Source organism: Phocoena sinus, chromosome 16 (genome assembly GCF_008692025.1).
Source record: "Phocoena sinus isolate mPhoSin1 chromosome 16, mPhoSin1.pri, whole genome shotgun sequence".
Taxonomy (NCBI): Eukaryota; Metazoa; Chordata; class Mammalia; order Artiodactyla; family Phocoenidae; genus Phocoena; species Phocoena sinus.
In genome coordinates, this window is record NC_045778.1 from 22338049 (window position 1) to 22364226 (window position 26178).

Sequence of the window (26178 nt, forward strand, 5' to 3'; positions counted from 1 at the left end):
CACACACACCCACTCATGTAAATCCCCTTTCCCAGAACCAAAGGGTCAGGACATAGTGTCAAAAAGAACATATTTGGGGAATTGCCTGACGTTCCAGTGGTTAGGACTCGGCACTTTCACTGCTGTGGCCCGGGCAGGGAACTGAGATCCCACAAGCCGGACAGCACGGGCAAAAACAAAAATAAAGGACATATCTTGTTGTTTTTAAGAATCAGAACCAGTAAAATGTTTCTAGTTAGGGGACGAAGATGTTCATTTTAGCCAGAGATACCAAGAATGGGCTTTGTTGGCACAATGATTGCCTATGTGCCCTTTCTTTAAGTATATTTATTCACTTCCATAAATTACTAAGATCTGAAAGCCACCAGTTCAGATCAAGGGAATAAATGTTTAACATTAATCATGTGCACTATTCAAAATAGAACAACAGGAAAGACTAAGCATTTTTCTAGCTAATAAAAAATTTTAAAGTCAGATTGCCTAATATTTTCCAGGCTATAAGGTACATTTAGAAGCTGTGTTTATTTCTTAGAATAGTGGGGTACTGTTGAGCTTGGTGCTTTGTGGACATTCATAACCTCAGGCTCCCAAGTTGCTATTTAGAGTTATGCCAGTTGGTGCCTTGATGGAATTAATACGCCGTCTAGAATTGCCTAACTTAACATTCAAAGAAGAGCTTAAACCAATGATTTCCATCTGTTTTTATGACACTCCCAGGGAATCTCAGGTTACTTCAAAGGAGATCAGAATTCTCAAATGAAATGAATCTGGACATATAAATCTTATACTCATATACTTATATATGTCACATATAAATATATACCTACATGACACAGTCTTCTAGAAGAGGATGAGGTCAGGAAATTAATAGGGTAATCGCAAAGCAAGATCTCAGAAGGGGAAAATGATCACGAATTATAATAAGTGTCATAAACCAGATTAGAACTAATCATGAAAAATAAAAACCCACTCAATTCACACAACATCATAAATTTGGATTATGAAAAAGTAAAAAGGTTTTGGGGGGCAAAATCAAAGCTATTTTTAAAATAGATGAGTTTGTGGATGAATTACTAGTAGATCCAACAGAATATCTGGTTGCATGGCTAATTCATATTTTTTCATCTCTAAATCATGCTATATGCCTGTCTCTAAGTAAAGAAGCAGTTCATCCTGCATCTCAATAAAATGTTTATGAGACATCCTTGTCGCTAATGGAGTCAACTCACAATCAATACGTTTGTTCATAATATCATGCACACATACAGGTCAAGGGTTAAGAAAATATTTTCATTGCAATGGTAATCAACCAAACCTACTGTAACCAGCTTTCCACTGACTCCTTGAGGATATGTATTGGGAATGGTCCAAGAGACTTTCCACCTTGTGACCAATCACAAAATTCCTTTGCTTAAAGTAAATGCACACCCCGACCACAGTAACAGTGAATTAAGAATATGAGGCTGCCACTTCCTAACTGTAGCTATGGGCAACTTTCTCACCCATTCGCTGCCTCAGTTTCTACACCTGTAAAAAGGAGAAAATAGTGCCCACCCCACAGAGTTGTTGCCAGGATTAAATGAGTTAGTAATGGTAAAGCACAACGCACACAGTAAGCATTCAGTAAGTGTAAGCTCTTATTATCAGTATTTATTATTCAGCTTGTCAGAGGCTCCCTGAGCTGGAGGCCACCGCAGAACTCAAGATTCCTGATGAACTTATAATCATGTTGACTACTTCAAATGTATTTTAACTATACAGTATTATCTCAGTGTTAAATTTCTGTTCATGTGCTAAGTGTTCAATATTAAATATAGATAATTTAACTAGATCTGCATATCAGGTTGCATATTTGTCCCTTATATCTCCTGAATACCAGATTTTTTCCTACCACATAAAGGGTTTGACCAAGTGAACTCTGTGATCTCTTCTATTCCAAGAACCAGAGTATTATGAAGCTGACATTCCCTTGATTCTCTGAATTTCAACTACATCATCTATTTGAAGGAACCAACCAGTATGAAAGGGGAAAAATTCTGACTAGTAAATTTCTTAGACCCAGCCTTTCTCAGGAAGAGCATATAACAAAATGCTAGGATGAAACGAGTTACATAAAATCCACATAAAAATGACCATGAGTACCATTTTTATTGGGAAGTTACAGGGAGAATGTGAATCTAATATATATTGATGAATTATTCAACTCTATCTCAGTCAGCCTGGCTGATTGGGTCACAGGGAAGGAGGATTTTTCAAGCACTCCCAGAAGGCTCCTGAGCCCTCTTGAATGTTGGCCTGGAGGTTATTTCTGATCTAGAATGGGCATCAGAAATCTATACAAGAAGGGAGATAGGCGCTTCCTCTAAGAAGGGGAAATCGAAACCATTATGAGATGCCCCAGGGGATCATTTAAAACCGTATAAATATATGTCTTGGGAAAAGAGGACTTCATCCTAACTAGATTGCTGACCTGGAAAGTGCCTGCAAAGACAAAGGACAGGACTTCCCTGGCGGTCCATTGGTTAAGAAGCAACGCTTCCATGCAGGGGGCGTGGGTTTAATCCCTGGTTGGGGAACTAAGATCCCACATGCTGTGCAGTAAGGCCAAAAAAGACAGGGCTTCCCTGGTGGCGCAGTGGTTGACAGTCCGCCTGCCAATGCAGGGGACATGGGTTCACACCCCGGTCCGGGAAGATCCCACATGCCGCGGAGCTGCTAGGCCCGTGAGCCATGGCCGCTGGGCCTGCGTGTCCGGAGCCTGTGCTCCGCAACAGGAGAAGCCATAACAGTAAAAACCCCACGTACCACCAAAAAAAAAAAAGACAAAGAACAGTGAGGTCACACACAGAGAGGGTAAAAAGAGTAGGAAAGTGAGTGAAGGAAGTCCCAATGAATGGAGACCTTTGGTCCTAGGAGACTTTGAGAAGCCGTATGAGATTTAAACAGAGAGGTTTATTTGTACCTTTATCCATAATCTTTTGGGAAGTCAACTGATTGCTCAGAAAACACTTTGACATACACCCAGTCTAATGCGCCATCTACAATTCCACCAACAGCCCTGATTAACTAGTATAAATCCAGAGGGGAGTGGACTTAGTCTATTGGAGGCTTTTAGTCACCCCAAGTTTCCCCATTGCCTAAACATTTATAAGTTTATAGGTGTAAGTACACATAATATTGCCAAATGGAAGAGGCTCTGAAATGCATCTATTTGGCCAATGCTGGAGAACTGTGTTTTCCTGTGGGTTTCTCTTTTGTGAAGACATCAAAAATTTGCCTCTCCTTTTGTTAGTCCTTTGACTCACTGAGCAGGAGATCAGAGGAAGCATGGATGGCCCATAGCAAGTTAGCATTTCCCGCTGAAATAAACAAATTCCTTTGACTCCCCCCCCACCCCAGCCATGAAGCCCTGGCCAACACCTAGAGTTACAAAGGACAGCACTGGCTTCCAGTAGAACAGAGCAACTACTAACCCCATTTTCACACCTGATATTGTCCACCACACCCCTGTAAAAATATTTTTTTCCAGAAACTAATAGAAATCCTTAAAAGAATAGCTTCGTGCTAGTCTTAATACCCGCTGAGATTACAAACTAACACACTGTAAAGCAACTGAATTAAAAATTATGTCCATGCACAGTCTTACCCATGAAAACAAACATCTGCTACTCCAAAGAATATACAACGCTGGATTCTGTCTTAATTTATAAAAAGCTAAGATGAAGGCATGGATATAAATTCTCAGTTGTCGTGGCTATGGCCACCCTATGCTATGCTATCGTCCCAGTGGTGGACACAATCGTTAATGTATTATTATTTAAGGACACGAGACCATCGAAGGTGGCATTTTTTCCCTTTCACCTTCTAAGGCTCTCCCTAGAACTGCCGGATGAACGCCCACGCCGCCTTCTTCCACCAAAGGTGGATCCTGCTAACAGGAGACTCTGGATCGTGACCATAGCGCCTCTGTCCCCAGCTCTGGGGAAAGCCTCATCGTAGCAAGTGGCCCTCAGCGCACCCAGCGGATCCGCCAGCGACGCGGAGGCCGCGCGGTTTCATCATTAATGCTCCTGAAGGACAATAGCTCATCAAGCCCCACCGAAAGCCCAGGACCCGTCGCGGAGCCTGGGCTGGCGGGGGATGAGGCTGAGCGACTCCTCCTAGAGGTGGTTATGTGGAGAAGGAGCAATCCCTTCTCCCTCCTCCTCCTCCCCCCGCTACTATCCGCGGCCCGGAGAACTGCCGCTTGCCGCCATTGACACGCACAGATAGAACCCAAAGAAAGGCAAAGAGTCCTGCCCGGCACCGGCGCCGCGCGGGCCGAACCTGCGCCCTGGGAGCGGCGCGCGGAGGGCACCGGGCGCCCGGAGCAGGCGGCACAGCACCAGGTGAGCCCGCCATGGCGGTGGCATTATTGTTCAGGGGGCTTTGGGGTCTGGAAACAAAACGCGCCTCGGGGGCAGTGCAGGGTCTGGAGAGAACCCCTGCCCCTCCTCACCGCCCAGCCCCTGCGGGCGCTCCCCAGAGAGCCGACCCTCCCCGCAAAAAAAAAAAAAAAAAGAAAGAAAGAAAAGAAAGAAAGAAAGAAATTAATAAATCAAGCTGCCCAACTTGCCTCCTCAAGAAATAAAGGGGGGGGGCGTTTGCTAAAGAAGCGGTAAAATTCCTGTGGCCGGCGAGGAGCCGGGGGCATCTTGGGCGTTGAGAGAGGGAGGAGGGATGCGGGGTCTAGCCGCGAGTCCCGGGCGAGGCTGTCCCGAGGGAGCGAAGGGCTCCTGGAGATGCGGCGTTGGGGGCGCAGAGGGGGAGAAGGGAGGCGCCCGGCCGCCGAGGGGGACTGGTCCGGGGCGGTGGTCTACGCAGGGGCCGAGAGAGCCCGGGCAAGGCCGCTCTGGGGGCCTCAGAGGGTGCCCAGGTCGGGTGCCGGCTGCTCCGGGCTGACAATGGAAGGGGCGCGGAGGCGCCGGTAGGAGGGAAGGGACCGGGGTCCGGGGGTGGGCCGCGCCGGAGAAGGTCAGGCCGGGGACGCGGGCGGCGGAGGCGTGGGTCGGGGGCTGCTGCGCGGTGAGCGGGGCGCCGCGGGTGGCTGTGAGTCCCCGGCCGGCGCGGAGGAGGGTTCGGGGCCGGGCACTCCCCTCTGGTTCCCTTTCCGGGGCGCCCGGTGCCGACGCGCGCTGAGCTTTCCCGGGGAAATGGCGGCCCCTCCGCCGCTCGCTTGGGCAGTCCCGGGTTCCCGCTTTGCGCGGGAAAGAATAGTAATAATAATCGAAGGGGGGAGGAATAAAAGTAAAGAGGCTGCGACGCAGGAAAGGGCTGCGCCGGCCGCCAGATGCGGGGCGAATCGCGTGCGGGGCGCAGCGGGCGGGGACCAGGCATGCTTCCCCGGGCGCCTAGCCCGCTCTCCGGGAGCACCCTAGTTCCAGCCTCGCCCGCCTCCTTAATCGCGCCCACGGGGGTCTTTCCCCGCCATTCCTCCTGGGGGCGCCCTCTGCTCCTGCCCCCTTTGTTCCACACAACAGTGGCACTGAGACCCCAAAGGGCCAAACGCGCTTCCTCCTCCAGTAGTTTCCAGACGCTGATTGTTCCTGGCCAAAAATGGGCCACAGCGGGCTTGATTTAGGCCCGGTCACTGCTGGGTTTATTGGCAACGGAGGGAGAAGGGATGAAAGGGGCGAAAAGAGATGAGCCGAGAAACCAAACCGCGGGTTCGTGTCTGGTTAAGGGAGTGCAGCGGGGACCACAGCCCCGAGGCCCTGATGGTAAAGTAAGGGCAGTTTGGGTTTTCCAACAGTGCCAATGAACTGAGGTGTATCGGTCCAGCCTCAGGGGGCCATTCCCCAATCGGGCCAGCAAGGCAAATGTTTTCCTCACTTCTCATTTGTTTGTGTCAAAATGCGATTGTACCCTCATTGGGCTGCGCAGTTGCTATTGAAACGGTTAAATAGCAACTTTCAACGGTAGGTGAAAGAAAAAGAAACATTAAGAGCGAACATGTGTCTTCCTTTATGTTTCTTATTTAGGAGCAGTTCTTTTGTGAAACACAAACCAAGCTACACGTAATTCTCAATTCTTATTTAGCTGAAAGTTATCTCTTACCCCATTGGAAACCTCTTCTTATTTTCAAATAAATGTTCAGAGCACCAAGATTTGGAACTACGCTCGTGCATTTTTAGAATTGCTTTAGCCCAAGATTATCATATAAATAAATATAGGCCTGGATCTCTTGAATCACGTAATTCACACCTTTAAAACCCCTATTTCCTGTATCCAAATTTCCTTATGCCCAGTTCTTCACTCCAGTTTCTCCTACCCTGTCACAGTTCCTCCTCACCTGGATCCATTTATTGCCATGCTTTAGACATTATTAATGGTTTCCTCTATTTCAAAACTCTATAAAAGAATTTACCTTCTTAGATCCAGAATGTTCCAAAGATTGTGACCCTTCTCCTTCACCATTCCATCTTCTGTCTAGTTCCCAGGGATTCTGAGGCGCCTTTGGTCTGCTGTTTCCCAGTGGGTGGGACACGCTGCTAGCTATTGTCTGAGATAACCAGGTCTGTTTTCACTACCCCCTGCCAGCAAGGCAGGAGAGAATCCTGTCTTAGGCAACTCTAAACTTGTTCAGCGTGAGGAACGTGCAAAAAAATCAACCAACTTTCTTAGAATGCTTTTCATTCTCAAAGTTAGATGCTGTCTTGGTAAATGCTTCTGAAAAGTGTGTACTGCCCAGAGATGAACGAAAAACGTATGGTTAGAGATCATTCAACAGGTGTTTATGGAGCACCAATTTTTAAACCCCTCTGGATGGGGGAAGAAATGCAAATATGAGGAGATCATGGGCCCTGCTCTCAGAGAGCTTACACCCCCAAACCTAGGAAATAAAATATATAGGAAGGTAAAAGAAGGGGAAAAGTGATTAAGATTGGCAAGCTAGTGGGAAAATGGGTTCTTTTATATACTGCTAACAGGTGTGTAAATTAATATAGCCAACTTGGAGGGCAGTTTGGCACTGTTAAAATTAATAATGTGCACATTCTGTGTGACCCAGCAATTCCATTTCTTGATATGTACCCTAGAGAAGCAGGCAGTCGTGTACACAGATTATGTGATTCCCTTCCACGGCAGAGTTTTGGTAATTCTGACATTGTAAACAACCCTAATAGCCATCAATAGAGAATGGCTAAATAAACTCTGGTACATCTTCTGGAAAATTAGGAAGCAGTTAAAAAGAATGAAGTAAGTCTATATATTACTAAGACAGAAAGGTCACTGAGATGCATTATTAACGAAAAAAGCAAATTACTGAACACTATATATTGAATGGTACCATTTTTGTAAAAACAAAATAAAACTATGAATTTCTATAAGTAAAAATGGATAGGAGAGGTGTAGAACAAGACACCCGCTAAAAGAAACAAGAATTAGATGCATCGTGGAGGACTTTAATTATATTAATCATACCCATCCATAACCGTTGTTATAATATTTGAAATTTTACAACTTGGATTAATTTATATGTTGCTTGGATAACTAAACACAATTACTTTACAAGTGATTGATAATGTGTAATAAAAGCCATAATTAAAATGCTATGACAGTTTTTAAAGGAAGAAGAGAATTCTAAGCTGGATGGGAAGGCTCGGGCGAGGCTTCACAGGGAATGTAGCAGGATTTGGAGGGAAAGGGGAAGAGGAGACAAGGCAGGCAGAAGGAAGCCTGATGCAGACACCGGGCTCTAGCTAGCACCTCCTCTCTGCTCAGCATGGAGATGTGCGTTCCCTCGAGTCCTGGCCTGCCCTGCCCAGGTTCAGGCTGGGGAGTGAACTAAATGAACGGGTCACAATTGCTTTCATCACTATGATTCTATGAATATCTTAAGTTAGGTTTAGAAGGAAAAAATGAGGACATGAGTTCTAACAATGGTATCGGATGGTGGCATTTTAAAAAAGAATGTAGTGGAAACATGAGGACGGGGGATTGGTTTTCCCCTAGATGCACAATGGTATGCATATTGGGAATTAGGTTGGGGGAAAAAGTGTTTGAGAAGATAATTCATTCCCCCCGCCCCAAATACTACAGAAGGAACTCCAAAGTACTTTCAAAACAAATATTTAAGGTTGGTTTCACTTATTCATTTACTCATTTAAGGAATATTTTTTGAATGTCAAATGTGTACATAATACTATGCTAGGTGCCAGTGGGGATGAAACATACAACAAAGTATAAGAGAAAACAGCCCCAGACCCGAGTTCCAGAAGTGGGGGTGAGGGGACTGGGTCTGGTCTCACCCAGTCCCCATGTAGCCATGGACAAGTCGTTCAATGATCACAACCCCTCACTTTTATTGTGGCTAAAATTGGGCAGGAGTGGTCTAAATGACTGATCACTCAGGTCCTTTTCAGTCTTAGATTTTGTGAAATCCTGTGGGTCTAACATTGCGATAATTGTGGGTTCCCAGGCAGACGGAAGGTGGGGAATATAGGATTAGAACAAGAGGGGCCCAAAGTGCCCAGCCTTGGGAAAAACAAAAGTATTTGCTGTAGAGTATGTGGCTCTTAGCGTTTTCCCAGGACTATTTCTTTTCCACCCCTTTACATTGCCTCCTAAGACCAATGAGAGAAGCAGAAAGACAACACTGAGTTTTAAAGCCTCATGTTATACACAAATCCAGCACTATAGTATTATAATAGTCACTTTTGAATTAAAATGTTAGCCTGCATTCTGTGAAAATAGTCTCTAAAACTTTCTTTTGTGGAAATAAGTCATAGTAGCTAATGTTTACTAAATGCCTTACTGCTTGCCAGGTACTGTTCCAAGCCCTTCAAAGGTATCAACGCTTATCATTCTTACGACAGCCCTATAGGTAGGCATGGTTGTTATACCCATCTTACAGAAGCGAAGAGAGAGGTGAAAATGTGCCCAAGGTCACCACACAACTGGTGGGTGGTAGATTTAGGACTCCCACCCAGGCAGCCTCGCTCCACGGCCCCACGTCCTCATGTGCATGTGGCGGCACAGGAGGTGCTGGCGTTCCAGTGATCCTCAGATTATGTTCATTTTAACATTAGTGTATGCAGATTTTCTTTTTAAACTCCTGTTTGCATCACTATTTTACCAATGTCAATAAAAGATAAAGAGCATCAGATTGAGCCACATCACACTGTCCTTTAAACTGTCTTGTCACAAAGTATTAAATAAGATAAATTTGGTGGTGGTTTCTCTGAAGCCTTTATTGTTCATTTATCCATCTCACCATCCATCATACTTTGCCCAATTTATTTTGACTGGCGTTGCCAATTTGGACTTGGAATGGAGTAAGTCATTCAAGTCAGAATTCCCATGCTTTGACAGAACATGTGTGGAAACAGGCGTACGACCACCAGCCTCGTACAGGGACGTTTATTTCAGCTGATTCTGTGATGCCACAAGAATAAGCTACAGTGACCGTATTGTTTAGGTCAGAATTGCAATACATGGTCTGACCAAAGGTTTGGAGATCGTTTCTGGATATGAGAGGTAGTCCTGATGATATAGTTTCGATGCCTAAACGTGGGTTATTTCCATGACAAGAGGACAAAAATATAATAAAATGAAGTCAAACTTTTCCAGGAAATCCCAGGCCCTGTGTTCACTGGCCTGGCAGCAGTAATGGTTCATACACAACTGCGTAACTTGTATTTTTGCTGCCTTCACTGCTCAATAAAACCATTACAGTAAATAGTGGTGGTAGACTATGAAAAGGTAAATTCCAATAGCTCATACCATACACAACATAAACTTTTAGATCAGACAATAATTCACTGGGTTCCCCACCAGAGTGCTAAACTTCCAAATTGACCAGTTTTCCAGAATTTCAATGAGGTGGTCATCATTGCCCCCTTGCTTCTAAACTGGATTTTCACCTCTGCTGCTCTTTAGTAAACAATGTCGATCATTGTCTTGGGGTGGAGAAGAGGTAGGCCATAAACAAAGTAAAGCAGTTTTTCAGGCCCACTTTTTCTTTTCTGTTGTTATCATGGGTGATGAAATAGTGACTTTGAAGGAAAGATCACCGGCATGTGATTTAATTCTACCTGATTGTTCCATCTCTATGAACGAAGTAACAGATGGAGGGTCGGGGCTCAGAAGGAGTGACATTTTGAGCATCTTCCTAGAGTAGCAGCAACTTTTAGGTCAGAAGGGACCTCAGAGGTCAGCTGGTGCTATGGTTCTCCAGTGGAGCGCCACAGGGCCCAGAGGCCCAAAGCAGGAAAGGGTGGGTACCAAGCCATCAAGCTTCCCAGGCCTTCCCCACTCCAACCAGCATAACTCCCCCTCCATCTGTGTGCTATACATATTAGAGCTTCTGAAAGGCTTTGTTTGAGCAAAAGGAAGGTTCTGAAAAGTCAGCTGATTTGCCTAAGGGCCGCAGCTGGTCGATGCAGAACTGTGTCCCCCCCCTCCTCCGTCCACTGTACCTTCCATTCTCCCACCATGATGCACCCTACAGAGGCTGGCCGTCGCCCTTACCTGGTGCACCTTCACAGCTCTGACCAGGGAGCAACACTGCCTGTCACCAGCACAGAACACTGCAACTGAAGCAACGGCCCCCCAGCCACTGGTCCCCGCAGTGCAGCCACTGCCTTAGCACTGACAGTAAGGAAAACAGGGTGGGGAGGGGCAGGCAGGGGGAGGGATGGAGGAAGAGCGGTTCCGGGGCAGCTGCCTCTGCTCAGCACACCGTCTGCTCTAGCTTTGAGAGCCCACAACTGGCCCAGCAGTCATGGATGTCTCTGGGAGCCCCTGGTGGGTCAGGCAGCACCAGGGGCTGCAGCCCACCCACCGACCGGTACTGGTCCACTCACCCACTGCCAAAGGGAGCTGCCACATCCCCTCGCTCTCCCTGAGCAGCTCATCTTGGTTCAAAGCTAGTCCCCTGCTCAGGGCAGCAAGATAGATCACTGTAAAACAATACACCTCACTATTAAGTTGAAACTATTAGATTTTTTTTTTTTTTTTTTTTTTTGCGGTACACAGGCCTCTCACTGTTGTGGCCTCTCCCGTTGTGGAGCACAGGCTCCGGACGCGCAGGCTCAGCGGCCATGGCTCACGGGCCCAGCCGCTCCGCGGCACGTGGGATCCTCCCAGACCGGGGCATGAACCCGAGTCCCCTGCATCGGCAGGCGGACTCTCAACCACTGCGCCACCAGGGAAGCCCGAAACTATTAGATTTTAAGGAAACAGGATAGCTTGTCCACTGTTCCGATTTGTTAATTCTCAAAAGAGCAAAAAGACGAAAGCCGGCTGGACCCAGTGAACAGTTCTGTTTTTATTATGTTTTCTGTGAATAAATAGATTGAGGAAGGCAAACCGGTTCATTTTCTTCTGGGGTGCGTTGCTAACTCAGAATCAAAGAGAGCTCAAAGTATTTTTATTCATTCATTTATATTCCTTTCTCATCCAACTAGTACCATAGGTGGCCAAATATATTTATATTAGAAAATAACATAAGGCTAATAACAAAGGAGCAAAAACAAAAACAAAACAAAACTTAGCTCTGGTTCAACAAAGACAAAACGTCTTAAAAAGTCAGCATGTACTGCAGTAGCAGCAGACACCCTAAATCTACTCCACGTCTGCTGCATCCTGCGCTCTGCTCCCCACGCCTTCTAGAGTGCCCCAGATGGCCACATATCCTCTGACTCTGAATTATAAAGAATGTGCCGGCAGTTGAGTTTCCCGCCAGATTATTCCAGGACAGGACTTGAAATGCTTTTTTAAAAGGGAATGACTTGTAATCCAATAGTATAATTTAAATAAATTGAGTTAGCGCTTGGTTCTAATGTTCATGGTTGGTTAACTTGATTAATTTGATCCGAGTGTCATTTCAATGAAATTGCATTTGATACATACAGCTCTTACGTTATAAATTGTTAATGTGCTTTAACATATACGACAATAAGATTATTGACTCTTCTCATTCACTTAAAGGTGGCCATGGAAGAAAATGATTTGGAAAATATTACTTGTGCAATAATGATTTGCCCTTGGAGTTCATAAATAGAAGTGTAATAGAGCAAGTGATTTAGCTGGGACTACTGAAAATGTTTTTCACAGCTACAGAATAATACTAATAAGCTTCTATTATTTTAATACAGTATTAAGGGTAACACACCAAAATATGTTAGAATTTTATCAGGTATGAGGCTAAGAGACTTTTTTCATACCCTTTAAAAATATATTTCTAAAAAAAAATATATATATATATTTCTACATATAGTTAATATAATTATATTGAATTCCCTTATGTCCTACCTAGTTTTATTTCATCTCATTTTATTCTCCCAAAGGATAGTTTTGAACTGACAAAGTAAAGATGCTTCATTGCAGAACTACTTTGTTTTTTCATAAATATTTACAATATAAAATATTCTGAAGCACAATGCTACAGATTAGGGAAGTATCATGGGAACTAAAAATGAATAAATTGAATAAATTTCAGCAATTTTAAAATGAATCCATTAGGGGGTGACACTATGAATTTCATGTTTATGAACCTTACAGAAAACGTTTAAAGTTTTTTTTAATTCATTTCCATCATTAAAAAGCTATAAGACCTCTTAGTTTTAGATTTAAAATAATGTATAATGAAAGCATTTTGATTTATATACTTCTGAAGGGAATGATCTCAAAAGAGTATATGTATACATATAGCTGATTCTCTTTGTTGTACAGCAGAAACTAACACAACTATGTAAAGCAATTATACTCCAATTAAAAAATAAATAAAATAAGCTGTTTTGAAATTCTAGATCCTTTGTCACGGTGGTTCACCAGCCCAACCAAACTTCACCTGTGATACACTGGCCTATAATTAAATCTCAAGTGTTGACTGCTCTCTCTTTTTAAAAGACACTTTGCAAAAGCTTGGCAGCAGAAAAACTGGTCATTTAAATCAGGATTGCTGGCGGCTGCTAATGGACCATCTTGCCAGTTGGCTACTCTGCCTTGTTCCTCTTCAGTTTGCATATAATAAAAACTTCAAGAAGTTGTTTGAGGCATAAAAAATAGTTTACTCTTTATCAGCTGTTTATGCTTGAGTAAGAACTTATTTAAATTAAAGGAAGATAGTGGTCTAAAGAAACCAGATTATTTTGTCTTTTCATGAAGGCAATCAGTGTATTAAGTTTGCTGTTTCTCACCAAGAGCAATTCATTGAATAAGGGCAAATGCTTAGGATGTTGCCTTTCTTTCTTCTCCTCCCATCTGGGATTACAGTGTAGTTTTAAATATTGTTTATAGGAATCCCATATGCTATAATTATGCAAATACAGACACACTGAGGGTCTGATTCTATTAGTGAGTCTTATACAGTCTCTTGATATGAAATGTTACATTTCTCAATTATCTCAGGACCAGTTAGTTTCCAGTGACTCACCTGGTGATGAAAGTAATCTAAATTTTTCAGTATGACATTCTTACTCAATTACAAAACACCTGAACTTTTCCTTTTACTAGTGTACTTTACTAGGCTAATTCCCAAATGATGTTTGTTAACATGTTAAATTAAAGTCACACTTTTGGTTTCCAGTTCTAAATGACGGACTCTGAGCACATGAGCTTTCCTTCTCTAGAGCCCACAGAAATAATGGTAAAAACTTAAAAAGAAAATAAACACTTCACAACAAAGGGGCAGGGGCTGGTGACGGTCATCAGCAAATGGGAGAGTTCAGCAAATATCAGCAAATTTCTTTCTATGACTGAAAGTACACAGGAACATGTGGATGGCATCACAGGAAGAGCCACAGCTAAGAATAAAAGCAGGAGGGAGCTTCCCTGAAGGTGGGCAGGATGAAAAATGGGGAGTCATTGAAGGTCTGTCTCCACAACAGCCAGGTGAATTGGCCTCTCTCCCTCCCCTACTCCTAGTAGAGCTTCTGCAAATCTAGCATTTATCCTCCAAACTAATAATCTGAGGTTTCTTCTCTAAAGAAACTGAACAACTACAGGGCAGGTCTAGAATTTGGAGGATGGGTATGGCTCTACCAAGTAAAATTCCCTCATTCTGGCATTTGGGGGCTCTCAGTTCCTAACCAGGGACCCTAAGGTGATGCCTGCTAATTGGCATGCCCTGCACATGTACCCAGAGGTCTGAAACAGGAACCATGCCTACCAAACAGTATCTGAGGAAAGATTTTCTATCCCATCTGCCTGTAATAAGCAACCTTGTCTTTCATTCTTAAATATGAACGCATGACCAAAGATCACCAGACATGTAAGAAAAGCCAACATGAAAAAGATGAAAATAAATAAATAGGACAACTGACTGGATAAAATAATTTAGAGAAAGAAGATGATGTAAACACATCCCAACTAGTTTCAGAGAGATTGGAAGACATGGTGCATTCATAAAAGAACAGGATGGTATGGAAAAAAAAAACCATCAGAGAACAAGAACGTTCGGAAATTAACAATATGATTACCAAAATAAAAATTAAAAAGACTGAGAAACGGAAGGAAAAGATTAAGGGACTTGTGACTTCTCTGGCGGTCCAGTGGTTGAGACTTCACCTTCCAGTGCAGGGGGTGCGGGTTCGATCCCTGGTCAGGGAGCTAAGATCCCACATGCCTTGCGCCAAAAAAATCAAAACATTAAACAAACAAACAAACCCAGAAGCAATATTGTAACAGATGCAATAAAGACTTTAAAAATGGTCCATATCAAAAAAATCCTTAAAAAAAAGGGTTAAGAGACTGGGGGGAGCAATCTAGGAGGTCCAAGACCTGGTTTACAGGCATCCCACTAAGAGACAAAGGGAGAAGTGGGAGAAATAAAGAGATGGGAAGAAATAATCAAATACATGACAGGAAAAAAATTCCAGGAGTTATGAATAGTCTTCAAATTGAACAGGCTTATCATCAAGTGCTGACACCTAGATACATCCTTGTGAAATTTTAGAACATACAGAGAAAATTTTAAAGCTTGGGGGATGGGGGCTACCAAACTTCTCTGTAACACCGGATGCCAAAAATGCTGGACCAATGGCTTCAAAACGTTGAAGCAAAATGATTTTGATGCTAGCAATTTTGATGCTAGAAACTCTACCAAATAATAATCCAAAGATCATTCAATAAAGACAATTCCATTTGTGTAAGAAAACAAAATTTACTTCTCAGTACTGTCTCTGAAGAGATACCTGAGGCAGATAAAAGGAAAACAAGGGAGAAAGCCAAGAACGAAGAAGCCAAGGCATCAGGGATGAGCTGGGAAAGATGACCACTGGGTAAAAGAACCACTCCAAACTGGAGCCCAGCTCCGAGGGCTTCAGGAACAAAGTCTCTGGGAAAAAAGTGCCCCCTGCAAAGAGCAGTGTGACTGAGAAGCTGGGTGATTTTTAGAATATGGTAAAGGCACATTTCTCTTTCGTCAACAAGAACAGAGAAAAAGTACAGTCAACCCTCATTATTCACAGATTCCATATTTGCAAACTTGCCTACTCACTGAAATTTATTTGTAACCCAAAATCAATACTCGTGGCACTTTTGTGGTCTTTCAAAGACAGGCACAGAGCAGAAAAAACCGACCCATCCACTGCACACCTTACCCGCTGAGGTCAAACAAGGCCACACTCTACCTTCCTGTTTCATCTCCCACCCTGCATACGAGGGTCTTTTTCATGGTCTATTTAGTGCCACGTTTTTCACATTTTTGTGCTTTCTGTTAGTGATTTCACTGTATAAAATGGCCTCCAAGTGTAGTCTTGAAGTGCTGTCTAGTGTTCCTAAGCGCAAGGAGGCTGAGCTGTGCCTTATGTAGAAAATATGTGTGTTAGATAAGCTGTATTCAAGCAAGAGTTATTGTGCTGCTGGCCGAGAGTTCAATGTTAATGAATCAACAATTCATATTAAATAAGGTGTCGTTAAAAGAAACATACATCAAACAAGGTTTTGTACTGATCCATTGATGAAAAAGTTGTGATCAGAGGCTGAGAGCAACCTAACCCTGTTTCCCCAGGAACAATTGTTCACTACTCACTAATTTAGTGTCCTGCCTACTTTATAGAATAGAACTACTGCACATAACAAGGATCGATTGTAGTTACATGCATACCTCATTTTACTGCACTTCACAGGTATTGCTTTTTTTAACAAATTGAAGATTTGTGGCACCCCTGCCTTGAGCAAGTCTACCGGTGCCATTTTCCCAACAGCATTTGCGCACTTCATGTCTCTGTGTCACGTTTTGGTAATTCTCACAATATTTCAGACTTTTTCATTATTATATTTGTTATAGTGATCTGTTATCAGTTGGTCTTTGATGTTACTATTTTAGTTGTTTTGGCTTTTTTTTTTAGCAATAAAGTATTTTTTAATTAAGGTATGTACATTGTTTTTTTAGACACACTGCTATTGCATGCTTAACAGACCACAGTATAGTGAAAACGTAACTTTTATATGTGCCGGCAAACCAAAAATTGATGTGACTCACTTTATTGGGGTGTCCTAGAGCTGCACCCACAGTATCTCCAAGGTACCCCCGTAGTAACTTGGGCGTGTGGGGGAGGCTTTGCGAGAAGACAGGATCCAAATGTGAAGCCAAGTAAAATGTGGAATGACGTTGAACAACATGTTTTCAGAACCAAGAGACTCCACTTCTTGATACTAAGACACAAGGGTCCTAGTGTTGGACCACAGAAATGTCAAGCTAACATCCCACTTGATTCTGAAGGGAACAAGTTACAGAGTCTTCATCATATAAATGCTGTTCATTGGCATTTAACTTTCAAAATTATACCTAGGGACATAATGCAGGAGATTTCGTTATGTGATTACAGAGCAAAATAGAAATGTGATAAATCGGGATAGTGGGAAGTATAGAAGACAGAGGTGGAAGTACGGAGGTAAAGACGGGAGGAGAGGACCAGGGAAAGATTGGGGCCCATACATCCTCATTTTACATGACAGTGGCTTAGGACACAGTCCCTAATGTTGGTGGAATTGGAAATGGAGATTGAAGTGTATTATTTAAAGTTTTCAGGAATTCCCTGGCGGTCCAGTGGTTAGGACTCCGTGCTTTCACTGCCAGGGCCCGGGTTCAATCCCCGGTCAGGGAACTAAGATCCCGCAAGCCGTGCGGCACGGCCAAAAATGTATAGATAAATAAATGAATAAAAATACAGTTTTCAAGGCAATCAATGGAGGAAATAAAATAATAAAGTTCTTTACCCTTTTTGCTTTGTTTTACTGTGTGCAAGTATTAGATTTAAAGATAAATTCAGAATTTTAAATAACTTCTTTAACTTTCTTGTTTTCCTTGCTTTAGGGTGGCCCTGAGCAAGTCATAATTATGTTTCAGCTTGTACAGACTCACAGAGAACTTAGGGTCTCAGCCATTTTTTCACAGAGCCCTTAAGCCAGAAGAAATGCCTTCCATTCCATTTATTAAGTGGTTTGGTCTCAACAACCTAATAAGTATTTCTGTCCTGACAATTTAGTAGCTCTTTGAAAAAATAATAACACATGAATTAGAAAAACAAAGAACATTTGCATCCTGTTCTTAAATAACCACGATGAATTACAAAGAGGGTGTGTACACCTGTTGGACATTACACGACTTCTCACACCTTGGAATCAGATTGGACACGGCCACTTTCATTTTCTGTTCCACACTGATTTTCACCCAGCACTTGCTTTTAATCACAACAGCCAAAATTTCAGCTTTGCAAAAGATATGGCATCACCAAAAAGAAAATAGCACACACACACACACAAAAGATAGTACAATCTACCCTGAACCTCTGGTGGAACCACAATGAACTAGTAGTTGTGGAGGCCAACAGAGGTTGACTATCACTGTATTTCACTTGAAAGCTTAAACATTAGCTGTCGTGGGACTTCCCTGGTGGCGCAGTGGTTAAGAATCCGCCTGCCAATGCAGGGGACACAGGTTCGAGCCCTGGTCCGGGAAGATCCCACATGCCGCGGAGCAACTAAGCCCATGCACCACAACTACTGATCCTGCGCTCTAGAGCCCGTGGGCCACAACTACTGAAGCCCGTGTGCCACAACTACTGAGCCTGCATGGCCTAGAGCCCGTGCTCTACAGCAAGAGAAGCCACCTCAATGAGAAGCCTGTGCCGTACAACAAGAGAAGCCACCGCAACAAGAAGCCCGCACAAGGCAACCAAGAGTAGCCCCCGCTCGCCGCAACTAGAGAAAGCCCACGCACAGCAACCAAGACCCAACGCAGCCAAAAATAAATTAATTAATTAATTAAAATACAAACCAAAAAAACCATTAGCTATTGTGTCCTGGGGTCCCTTGGCACACAGTTTGGAAACCATGGCTCTAGCATCTGTTTAAAACTTTATTATAAGCTGTCATGCAAGTTCATTGGAAAACATTTGAGGACAGAGGCCATGTACATTCCACAACATCTAATGTCATTTCTTGTTCAATAATAAATGCTCCATAAATACTGTCTTTCATCGAATCTCTGATGTCACAGATTGCAAGATGCATACTGATTTCTAGAGATAGTAAAATGTTTTTTTAAAAAGGCACATCATAAAATCAATGAAATAACAATAGCTATTTAAATAGGCTAGTGTGAGTTTATCGTCCATGTCTGAGTCAGTGCCGCAATTTAATATTTACCCTTGTGATACCTGTAAAATCTAACTCATTGGTGTTCTTACGGGCTTAAAACCCAAACATAAAAACAAATCCTAAAACAACAGAGTCCCATACTTCCCCAACACACACAAAACCAGTGGTGTTCTACCAACTGCCGTGCTCCTGGAGGTGAAAGGAGTAAGCAGGCAACACTGCGTTCTCCTTGCTTCTTCCCTGAGTTTTATTCTCCTGCCCCGCCCTGCAACTTAACATGCTTAAAACTCTTCTGTTCACTTTGAGAGTAATTATGAGACTTTATACTGTGGTCATACCTTGGTCTTTCAGATGTGGAAGGACAGGTATGATGCGGATCTAGGTGGTATCTGGTCTGCTTCCCAGTTCCTCTCACATCCTCCACGTAGTGTGTATAACCACTGGAAGAGCTGCATCCAGCCATATTCTTTCTTCGAACCTATAAACAAACATGTACTATAGTCCTTAAGCTCTGCCTAATTAGAACAAAACTTGTTTTCGAGCAGAAGGTAAATAAATGTAAACATTTAAGTATTAGTCTGATGGAAACAGATTTCACATCGCAATAGTTCTCTTTCGAGGAGTGGCCCTCCACTGAGATTCAGATTCACAGGAAGTAGATAAAAACGCATTCAAGGGCTTCCCTGGTGGCGCAGTGGTTGAGAGTCCGCCTGCCGATGCAGGGGACACGGGTTCGTGCCCCGGTCTGGGAGGATCCCACATGCCGCGGAGCGGCTGGGCCCGTGAGCCATGGCCGCTGAGCCTGCGCGTCCGGAGCCTGTCCTCCGCAACGGGAGAGGCCACAACAGTGAGAGGCCCGCGTAACGCATAAAAAAAAAAAAAAAAAAAAAAAAAAAAAAAAAAAAAAACGCATTCAAGTTTTTTAACTCCTGACTTCCCAAGACTGCATAGAGTCAGGGGAGGCCTAGAAAAGAAGGAAGTTAGAGGTTATCACTTCTCACCACTGCAGGCAGAGTCCAGCGCAGGCTGGGGGGCTGGGGGATTTAGAAAGTAGGGTCTTCTCTCTAGTGGGCCAAGGAGGCTCAACATTTCCTTCCATCTGTGGGTTCTGGCAGGTATGACCTGTCAGCTCTTCTCTACTTACCCTAAGGATTCCTGGAGGTAGTCTGATTCTTACAATGTGCAGGGGCCTCCCAGCCCTCGGGGCCAGGAATTGGGCACCTGGCTGCTTAAACTCAGCGTGATGTCTGAAAATGTTACCAGAGGGGGACCCCTTCCAGGGCCCTAAAAGTGGGTTCGTGTCTACCCTCAGAAATGAATTGTCCGAGGAGACACACCTACTGACAGAACAAAAGGCTTTATTGGAAAGGGGCGTCTGGGCAGAGAGCAGCAGGGTAAGGGAACCCAGGAGAACTGCTCTGCCACGCGGCCCATAGTCTCAGGGTTTATGATGGTGGTGGAGTTAGTTTTCTGGGTTGTCTCTGGCCAATCATCTTGCTTGTGCCCATACTTGATCTGACTCAGGGTCCTCCCTGGTGGCACTTGCATCTCCCAGCAAAGATGGATTCCAGCGTGAGGGTTCCTGGGAGGTTGGCAGGACATATCATGCTTCTTATCAGGAGCTTCTGTTATGACACAACTTATGCAAGCGGTTACTACCGTGCCTGGCCAGGGTGAGTGGTTTTGGTTCCTGGTTCCCTATCAAAAAGATGGGTCCCCAGACACAAAGAGCTCTCTAGTCCTATTGAAGCACATGCAACGGTCAATCTCACACTTAGATTCAAATGGCGCTGCATCCCCAGCTCTAAGGCCCTAACCTAGAGGAAAGTCTGGAAGCCAAAGAAGGAAAGTCTTGTTACAAAGTTCTGTGTTTGGGGTGATCCCTACATTTTATAATAGTCAGCTCGTATGTTTCTATTTGATCTAACCCTGACTTTCCTTTCCTTTCCTATTTTATCTTCATGAATGTGTTAGGCATCAATGCCCTACAGTCCCGTTTTCCTTCTACTGCCAGTCCTTATTTCCAAGTTTTAGGGCAATTCGTGACTCCACTTGACTGATACTGGAAAAGTCCCTGGGTGGCTTTATCCTGCACACCTAGTCATTCCCTGTCTGTTTTCATTTGAGAAAAATGTACTGGGGGGGTGGGGGGGATGAAGGGGTCCTGCTTTGTGGTGTTTGTGCTCCGTGCATTTTTCTCTCTGTAGGAGAGATTATGACCATCCAGCACATCGTACGGTATCCACAGAGCATGTCCATCCCGTGATGGGCTTTTCAGGTGGTTTCCTCGGCAACCAGACCTACTAATCCTCCCCCTCCCCCCCACTTATCAGTAACTAATAATCGGTTTAGTGGAGTCACCAACACTAACACATCTTTATGCACCTGCACAGGCTCTTAACTCTTCAGATATCATTTCTTAAAGAGACTGAGCTTCTTTTCCAGAACCATTTGAAAGTGCATTTCCGAAGACTGGAATGTTTAAGACCAGAGGGACCTTCAGGATCAATCAGTCACCTCCCTGATTTACAGATGAGGCCACTCGAATGACACACACAGCTCCCATAGCTAGTCATGTAGAAGTGGGACCACACCCAGGGATTCCTGCCTGGTCCCAGGCTCTTTCCACTACACCAAGGGCCACCCCCATTCTGAACGCCACCAGCGGGTAGCCAGCATGTGCCATGTAATTGTCCCTAAGAGCAGGGACTGTTGAACATTGCTCTCATGTTCCCTGTCCCCTGGGATAGCACTGACTACCAGCAGGTACTCTGTACACTCATCGATGCCTGACCTGCGTTTCTTCACCGTGAGTTGATGGTTATAATCCTCATATGCAGCTCCCTGCGTCGTCACAGAGAGGACACAGCTGTAAGTGGGTTTACGAGAGAGTTTGCAGCCGAAGCAGAGAAATGTGCAAGTTCTAAAACAAAGTGATGCTGTCTTATCCGTGTGCCTTACTGGGAAAGAGATAATGTTCTCAGGCTATTTGCTCATCTTTGCTTGTACTTAACTTTGATGAATACCTACATCTCTTGGTGGCAAAATGACACATAAAATAGGAGGGTAGTAAGTACATATGAGCATACAAAAAGAACGTATGTCAAGTATATAGTAATATGCCTCAAACTCACGTCATTTACCTCAGAGATAAGAGGGTGTTGAGAATGGGATTTGTTGCTAAATTCCATAGTTCTTATATAAAACTCCTCAGTCATACAGAGTTATCGGATACTTTAGAAAACTGAACTCTATGTTCAATCTTCCATCCAGATTAAAGAAATCCCAGGTTTGTATCTTTCATATTAGCCATGCATTTATTTAGCACTTTCTTCCATCATATTCTTACCCACTTTCTTAGGCCTTTTCATTGCCATCTTTGCTGTTAGTAAACTAACCAAGCCAAAATTTGAGATGGTTGCCTCAACAGATAGAAGCAATGTCGATTTATTTTTGACCTTCTCATTCTCCATCCCCAGAGAAAACGGCAACTGAGAATGATGCTGCCCTCGGGCCAGAGAGCTTTAATTCATTAACATTTTTTCCTGGAAAATTTTTGTTTCCTTTTCTTTGGTTCTGCTTGTTTGTAATTTGCTTTTACTTATTCTGGCTTATGTTCCTTTTTTGGTTACAGTACTCCCTCCACCAACAGGTTTAGCTCCATTACAATTCTCTGAATTAGTTTTAGCCTTACAAAGGCTTTTTCAGAAGTATATAATTATTTTATCTCCGCACAAAAGATAGCTTCCTAAAATAACACAGAATCATATACGTGTCTCTTGTGCACTGTACTGAAGTCACCTCTTCGTGCTGATTCTGAAGTTTCTCCCCCAAAATCAACCTGGATTCCCCATTCTAAGGAGCAAAAGCTTGGGTTGCATTCTGGCTTTTAATTTGCTGTGTTACTCTACCTTAGCATAGTCAATAAAACTGCCTCTTCTGGCATGTTTCTGTTTTTAAGAATGCTACAGGGGGAAGGGATAAATTGGAAGATTGGGATTGACATACATGCACTACTATCTATATAATAGATAACTAATAAGGACCTACTGTATAGCACAGGGAACTCAATACTCTGCAATGGCCTATATGGGAAAAAAAAAATCAAAAAACGAGTGGATATATGTATATGTATAACTGATTCACTTTGCTGTACACCTGAAAGTAACATAACACTGTAAATCAACTATACTCCAATAAAAATTAAAAAAAAAGAATACTACGTTATTAGGGAATTTAGAAAAGTGCTTCCATCTGAGAAGTGTACATCAGCTCTGAGTTGTGGGTCAAAGCTAACCATTATGATAGCCATGGCCACATTAACTTTGTACTATTTATTAAAAGAGGCAGGAGCAAATCAGGGCAAAGGGGAACCATATTAGTTTTCTTCCTGCTGCTGTAACAAGTTATCCCCCAAATTTAGTGGCTGAAAACAATACAAATTTATTCTCTTACAGTTCTGGACGTTAGAAGTCCAAAATCATTTTCAATGGGCTAAAGTGAAGGTGTCAGCAGGGCTGGTTCCTTCAGGAGGCTAAGAGAGTAGAATCCATTTCCTGCTGTCATCCTGTCACTACTCTCACCTCCTCCCTCCATCTTATAAGGACCCTTGCAATTACATTAGGCCCACCCAGATAATCCAGGATAATCTTCCCCACCGGAGCATCCTTAGCTTAATCACATCTCCAAAGTCTCTTCTGCCATGCAAGTAGCATATTCACAGGTTCTGGGGATGTTGAAGTGGACCTCTTTGGAGGCTGACCACAGGACCATGGCCTCTCTCTCTGGCCTCTCCTACGGAGGCTGGGCTGGATGGGTGGGGTGGGGAGTTGTTCATGGGTGGGCCTGCCGAACCCCAGCTCCCCATCTGCACCACCCTGCGGTGGCAGCCAGGTCTGGGCTGCCTCCCCGGGGCTATCAGGCATGTCACACGAGCTCTGTGGCCACACCATGGTTCCCAAGCTGTAGGCCAGTCGTCCTTCCTTACCCTGCCACCTTTCCTTTCCAGCATTGAGTTAGTGCCGGGAGGCCACCGTGTCAAGCAAGCTGAGAGCAAAACTAAGGCAAGATGTCGGGCCGGAGCGGGAAGAAGAAAATGTCCAAGCTGTCGCGTTCAGCCAGGGCCGGAGTCATCTTCCCCGTGGGGAGGCTGATGCGGTACCTGAAGAAAGGGACGTTCAAGTACCGGATCAGCGTGGGTGCTCCCGTCTACATGGCCGCGGTCATCGAATACCTGGCAGGTAACGTGAACACGCAGGGCAGGTAACCCGCTCCCAGATCTCACCTTCCCCTCGGCCCCTGCACACAGGCTGGGCAGAGAAGCCTTGATTCGCCCGTGGCTGTCTCAAGGTCGCTGTGCGCGGTAATGGGGTTTCAGTTTGCCTGCTTGGCTAAAACCAACTCCTGCAGGCTTTAGGGGAGGGAAGAGCACATAAGGGCAGAGGATCAACATGGAAGGAAGAGAATCCACAATAAAGTGTCTTTTCTAGACCAGCCCCAAGAAAGGTGTGTCTTGCTGTAGACAAATGTAATACGTAAATTTCTAGGTTCCCACAAAAGACAAACTATAGGGAAGATAGGGGCTTGCTATTCATTTTGTAACAGGAGTCTTCACTTTTACTTCACGGTCCTCACTAAACCTCAGCTCTCCTGCTGTATTGAACCTAGGGCTCAATGTCCATAAAAAATATTGAGCCCAGCATTGAAAGCCTCTTCAGTTGGTTCCATGAAGCCGACAACGTTTTAATTTTACTCTCCTTTACAGAGGTGGTTCTCTGTCTACAAATACATAGGAAAGAGTTTCCCATGTTGGTTGTTAAAATTATTTTTTTTACTGAAAGATAGCATTTTTGTTGTGTGTGTTCTTTACCTATTTGAGTAACTTTACATTTAGCTTTTTTTGTTGTTGCTCTGGAGGTTGGAGAGAAGGACTGGAGGGCTCTGAAAGTGAAACCAATCAAGTGTGATAGAGCATTGCTTTTCAAAGTGGGGATCACTCCAGGGATCTTGTTGACAAGGTCAAGGGTAGGATTCTGTTGACCAGTCTCAGGGTAGCACCTGAGACTCTGCATTTCTAACACACTGCTGTGATGTGATGCTTATGCTGCTGGTCCAGAGCCCACTCAGAGGAGCAAGATTTTAGCCAGTCTTTCAGCAGCAGGTCTAAAGGCCTGGGGAATGCTTTTTTAAAATGCAGGTTCCTGGCTGCATTTTAAACCCAGGAATCTGATGGGAAAAAAATCTCCTGGCTTGGAGGGAGAGGAAGGACTTTGAAAACGGTGACTGAAGCTTTAAAACAACCTTTAGATCTATACCACCCACAGATGCTGGAAGACCCTGAGTAACCCAGAGATTCCACAGCCTCCAAGCGGGGAGCCAGGATACCCTGACGTCCTTCAACCCTAAGCTGTGCACTTTCTGCTTCACTACACTGCCCCATTATAATGTTTGTATAATCAAAATAATAGTAGTTCCTGTGCCTCCACTTGGCAAAAGTCTAAACTGTGCATAATACAATAGAACAAAATTTGGCCTTTTCAGATTTTGTTGACTGGTGACTCTGTTCTTTGGTTCAGAAGTGTTTGATGAAAAAGCTTATGTTTTCCTTTTCATTCATTCAACAAATATTTGTCGAGCATCTACCTGTCAGTGCACACAGTAAGTCCTTAGACTCTTCCCTGCTAATAGCATTGGGCCGTTTATATGATTTTTCATCTATCTTCAATTAGAGCCACCAGACCTCATAGCTATGCATACTATAGCCTGAATGTCACACACTGGACTTCGAGCCAGCACATCCGTAAAGATCGATAGTGTCTCTCAAAGTAGAATGTCACCCATTTCCTCATAGTCTTTCATTCACTCAACAAACATTTACTGAATACCTACTATGTGCCAGGTGTTATTCTAGGTGCTGAGGATACAGCAGAGACCAAGACAGACAGGAGTCTCTGCCTTCAAGCAGAATGCATTCTGAAGGGAGAAACAGCAAACAAATGAGTGAAGTGTATGTGGTCCAGCAGATGGTGTTAAGTGCTCGGGGATGAATAAAGCAGGAAAGGAGTTAGGCTTGGGCTAATTCCAGGAAGTGGGGAGCTGAGGGGAGACCCCACTGAGGGGCTGGCATCTGAAGGAGGCCAGTGGGTAGGCATGTGGGTGTCTGGGGGGAGCCCTCGGGACAGAGGGAAACAGGTGCTGGGGGTGTCCAAGGAGCAGCAATGGGGACAGAGGGCTGGGGCTGAGGGAGGGAACTTGGACTGTAAATGAGGCCTGAGGGAGAGTGGCTGGTGGGGGCAGAAGAGCTTGTCACGGGAGCTCTGGAGGGTTTTGAGCAGATGTGCAAGACCCTGCCTGTGGGGAGGGGGGTACAAGGCGGGGTCAGGGAAAGCAGCAGGAAGGCAGTTGCAGAGATCCAGGTGAGAGACGTGAGGTTGGGGAGTAGGCAGTGGAGCCTCCGAGGAGTGGTCAGAGTACTGAGATATCTTGAAGGCTATGTCAGCAGGATCCGCTGACAGTTTGGACATGAAGTGTGAGAGAAGAGGGGAGGAGCAGCTGGAAGGATGCTGTTGCCAATAACACTCCTTCCCCAGG

General features: G+C 44.2%; 2 protein-coding genes across 2 annotated transcripts in view; one reads left to right on the forward strand and one right to left on the reverse strand.

Annotated features, from left to right (window-relative positions):
- Positions 1 to 4219: 4219 nt before the first annotated feature.
- LOC116741595 (core histone macro-H2A.2) overlaps positions 4220 to 26178 on the forward strand; it is a 54619-nt gene continuing 32660 nt past the window's right edge. The window contains exons 1-2 of the mRNA XM_032608406.1: positions 4220 to 4388; positions 23597 to 23828. Of these exons, the coding sequence (XP_032464297.1) occupies positions 23657 to 23828 (172 nt within the window). The 5' untranslated portion in view covers positions 4220 to 4388; positions 23597 to 23656. The remainder of the gene's footprint in view (positions 4389 to 23596; positions 23829 to 26178) is intronic.
- AIFM2 (apoptosis inducing factor mitochondria associated 2) overlaps positions 18331 to 26178 on the reverse strand; it is a 56936-nt gene continuing 49088 nt past the window's right edge. Inside the window, exon 9 of the mRNA XM_032608404.1 lies at positions 18331 to 19066. Within this exon, the coding sequence (XP_032464295.1) occupies positions 18936 to 19066 (131 nt within the window). The 3' untranslated portion in view covers positions 18331 to 18935. The remainder of the gene's footprint in view (positions 19067 to 26178) is intronic.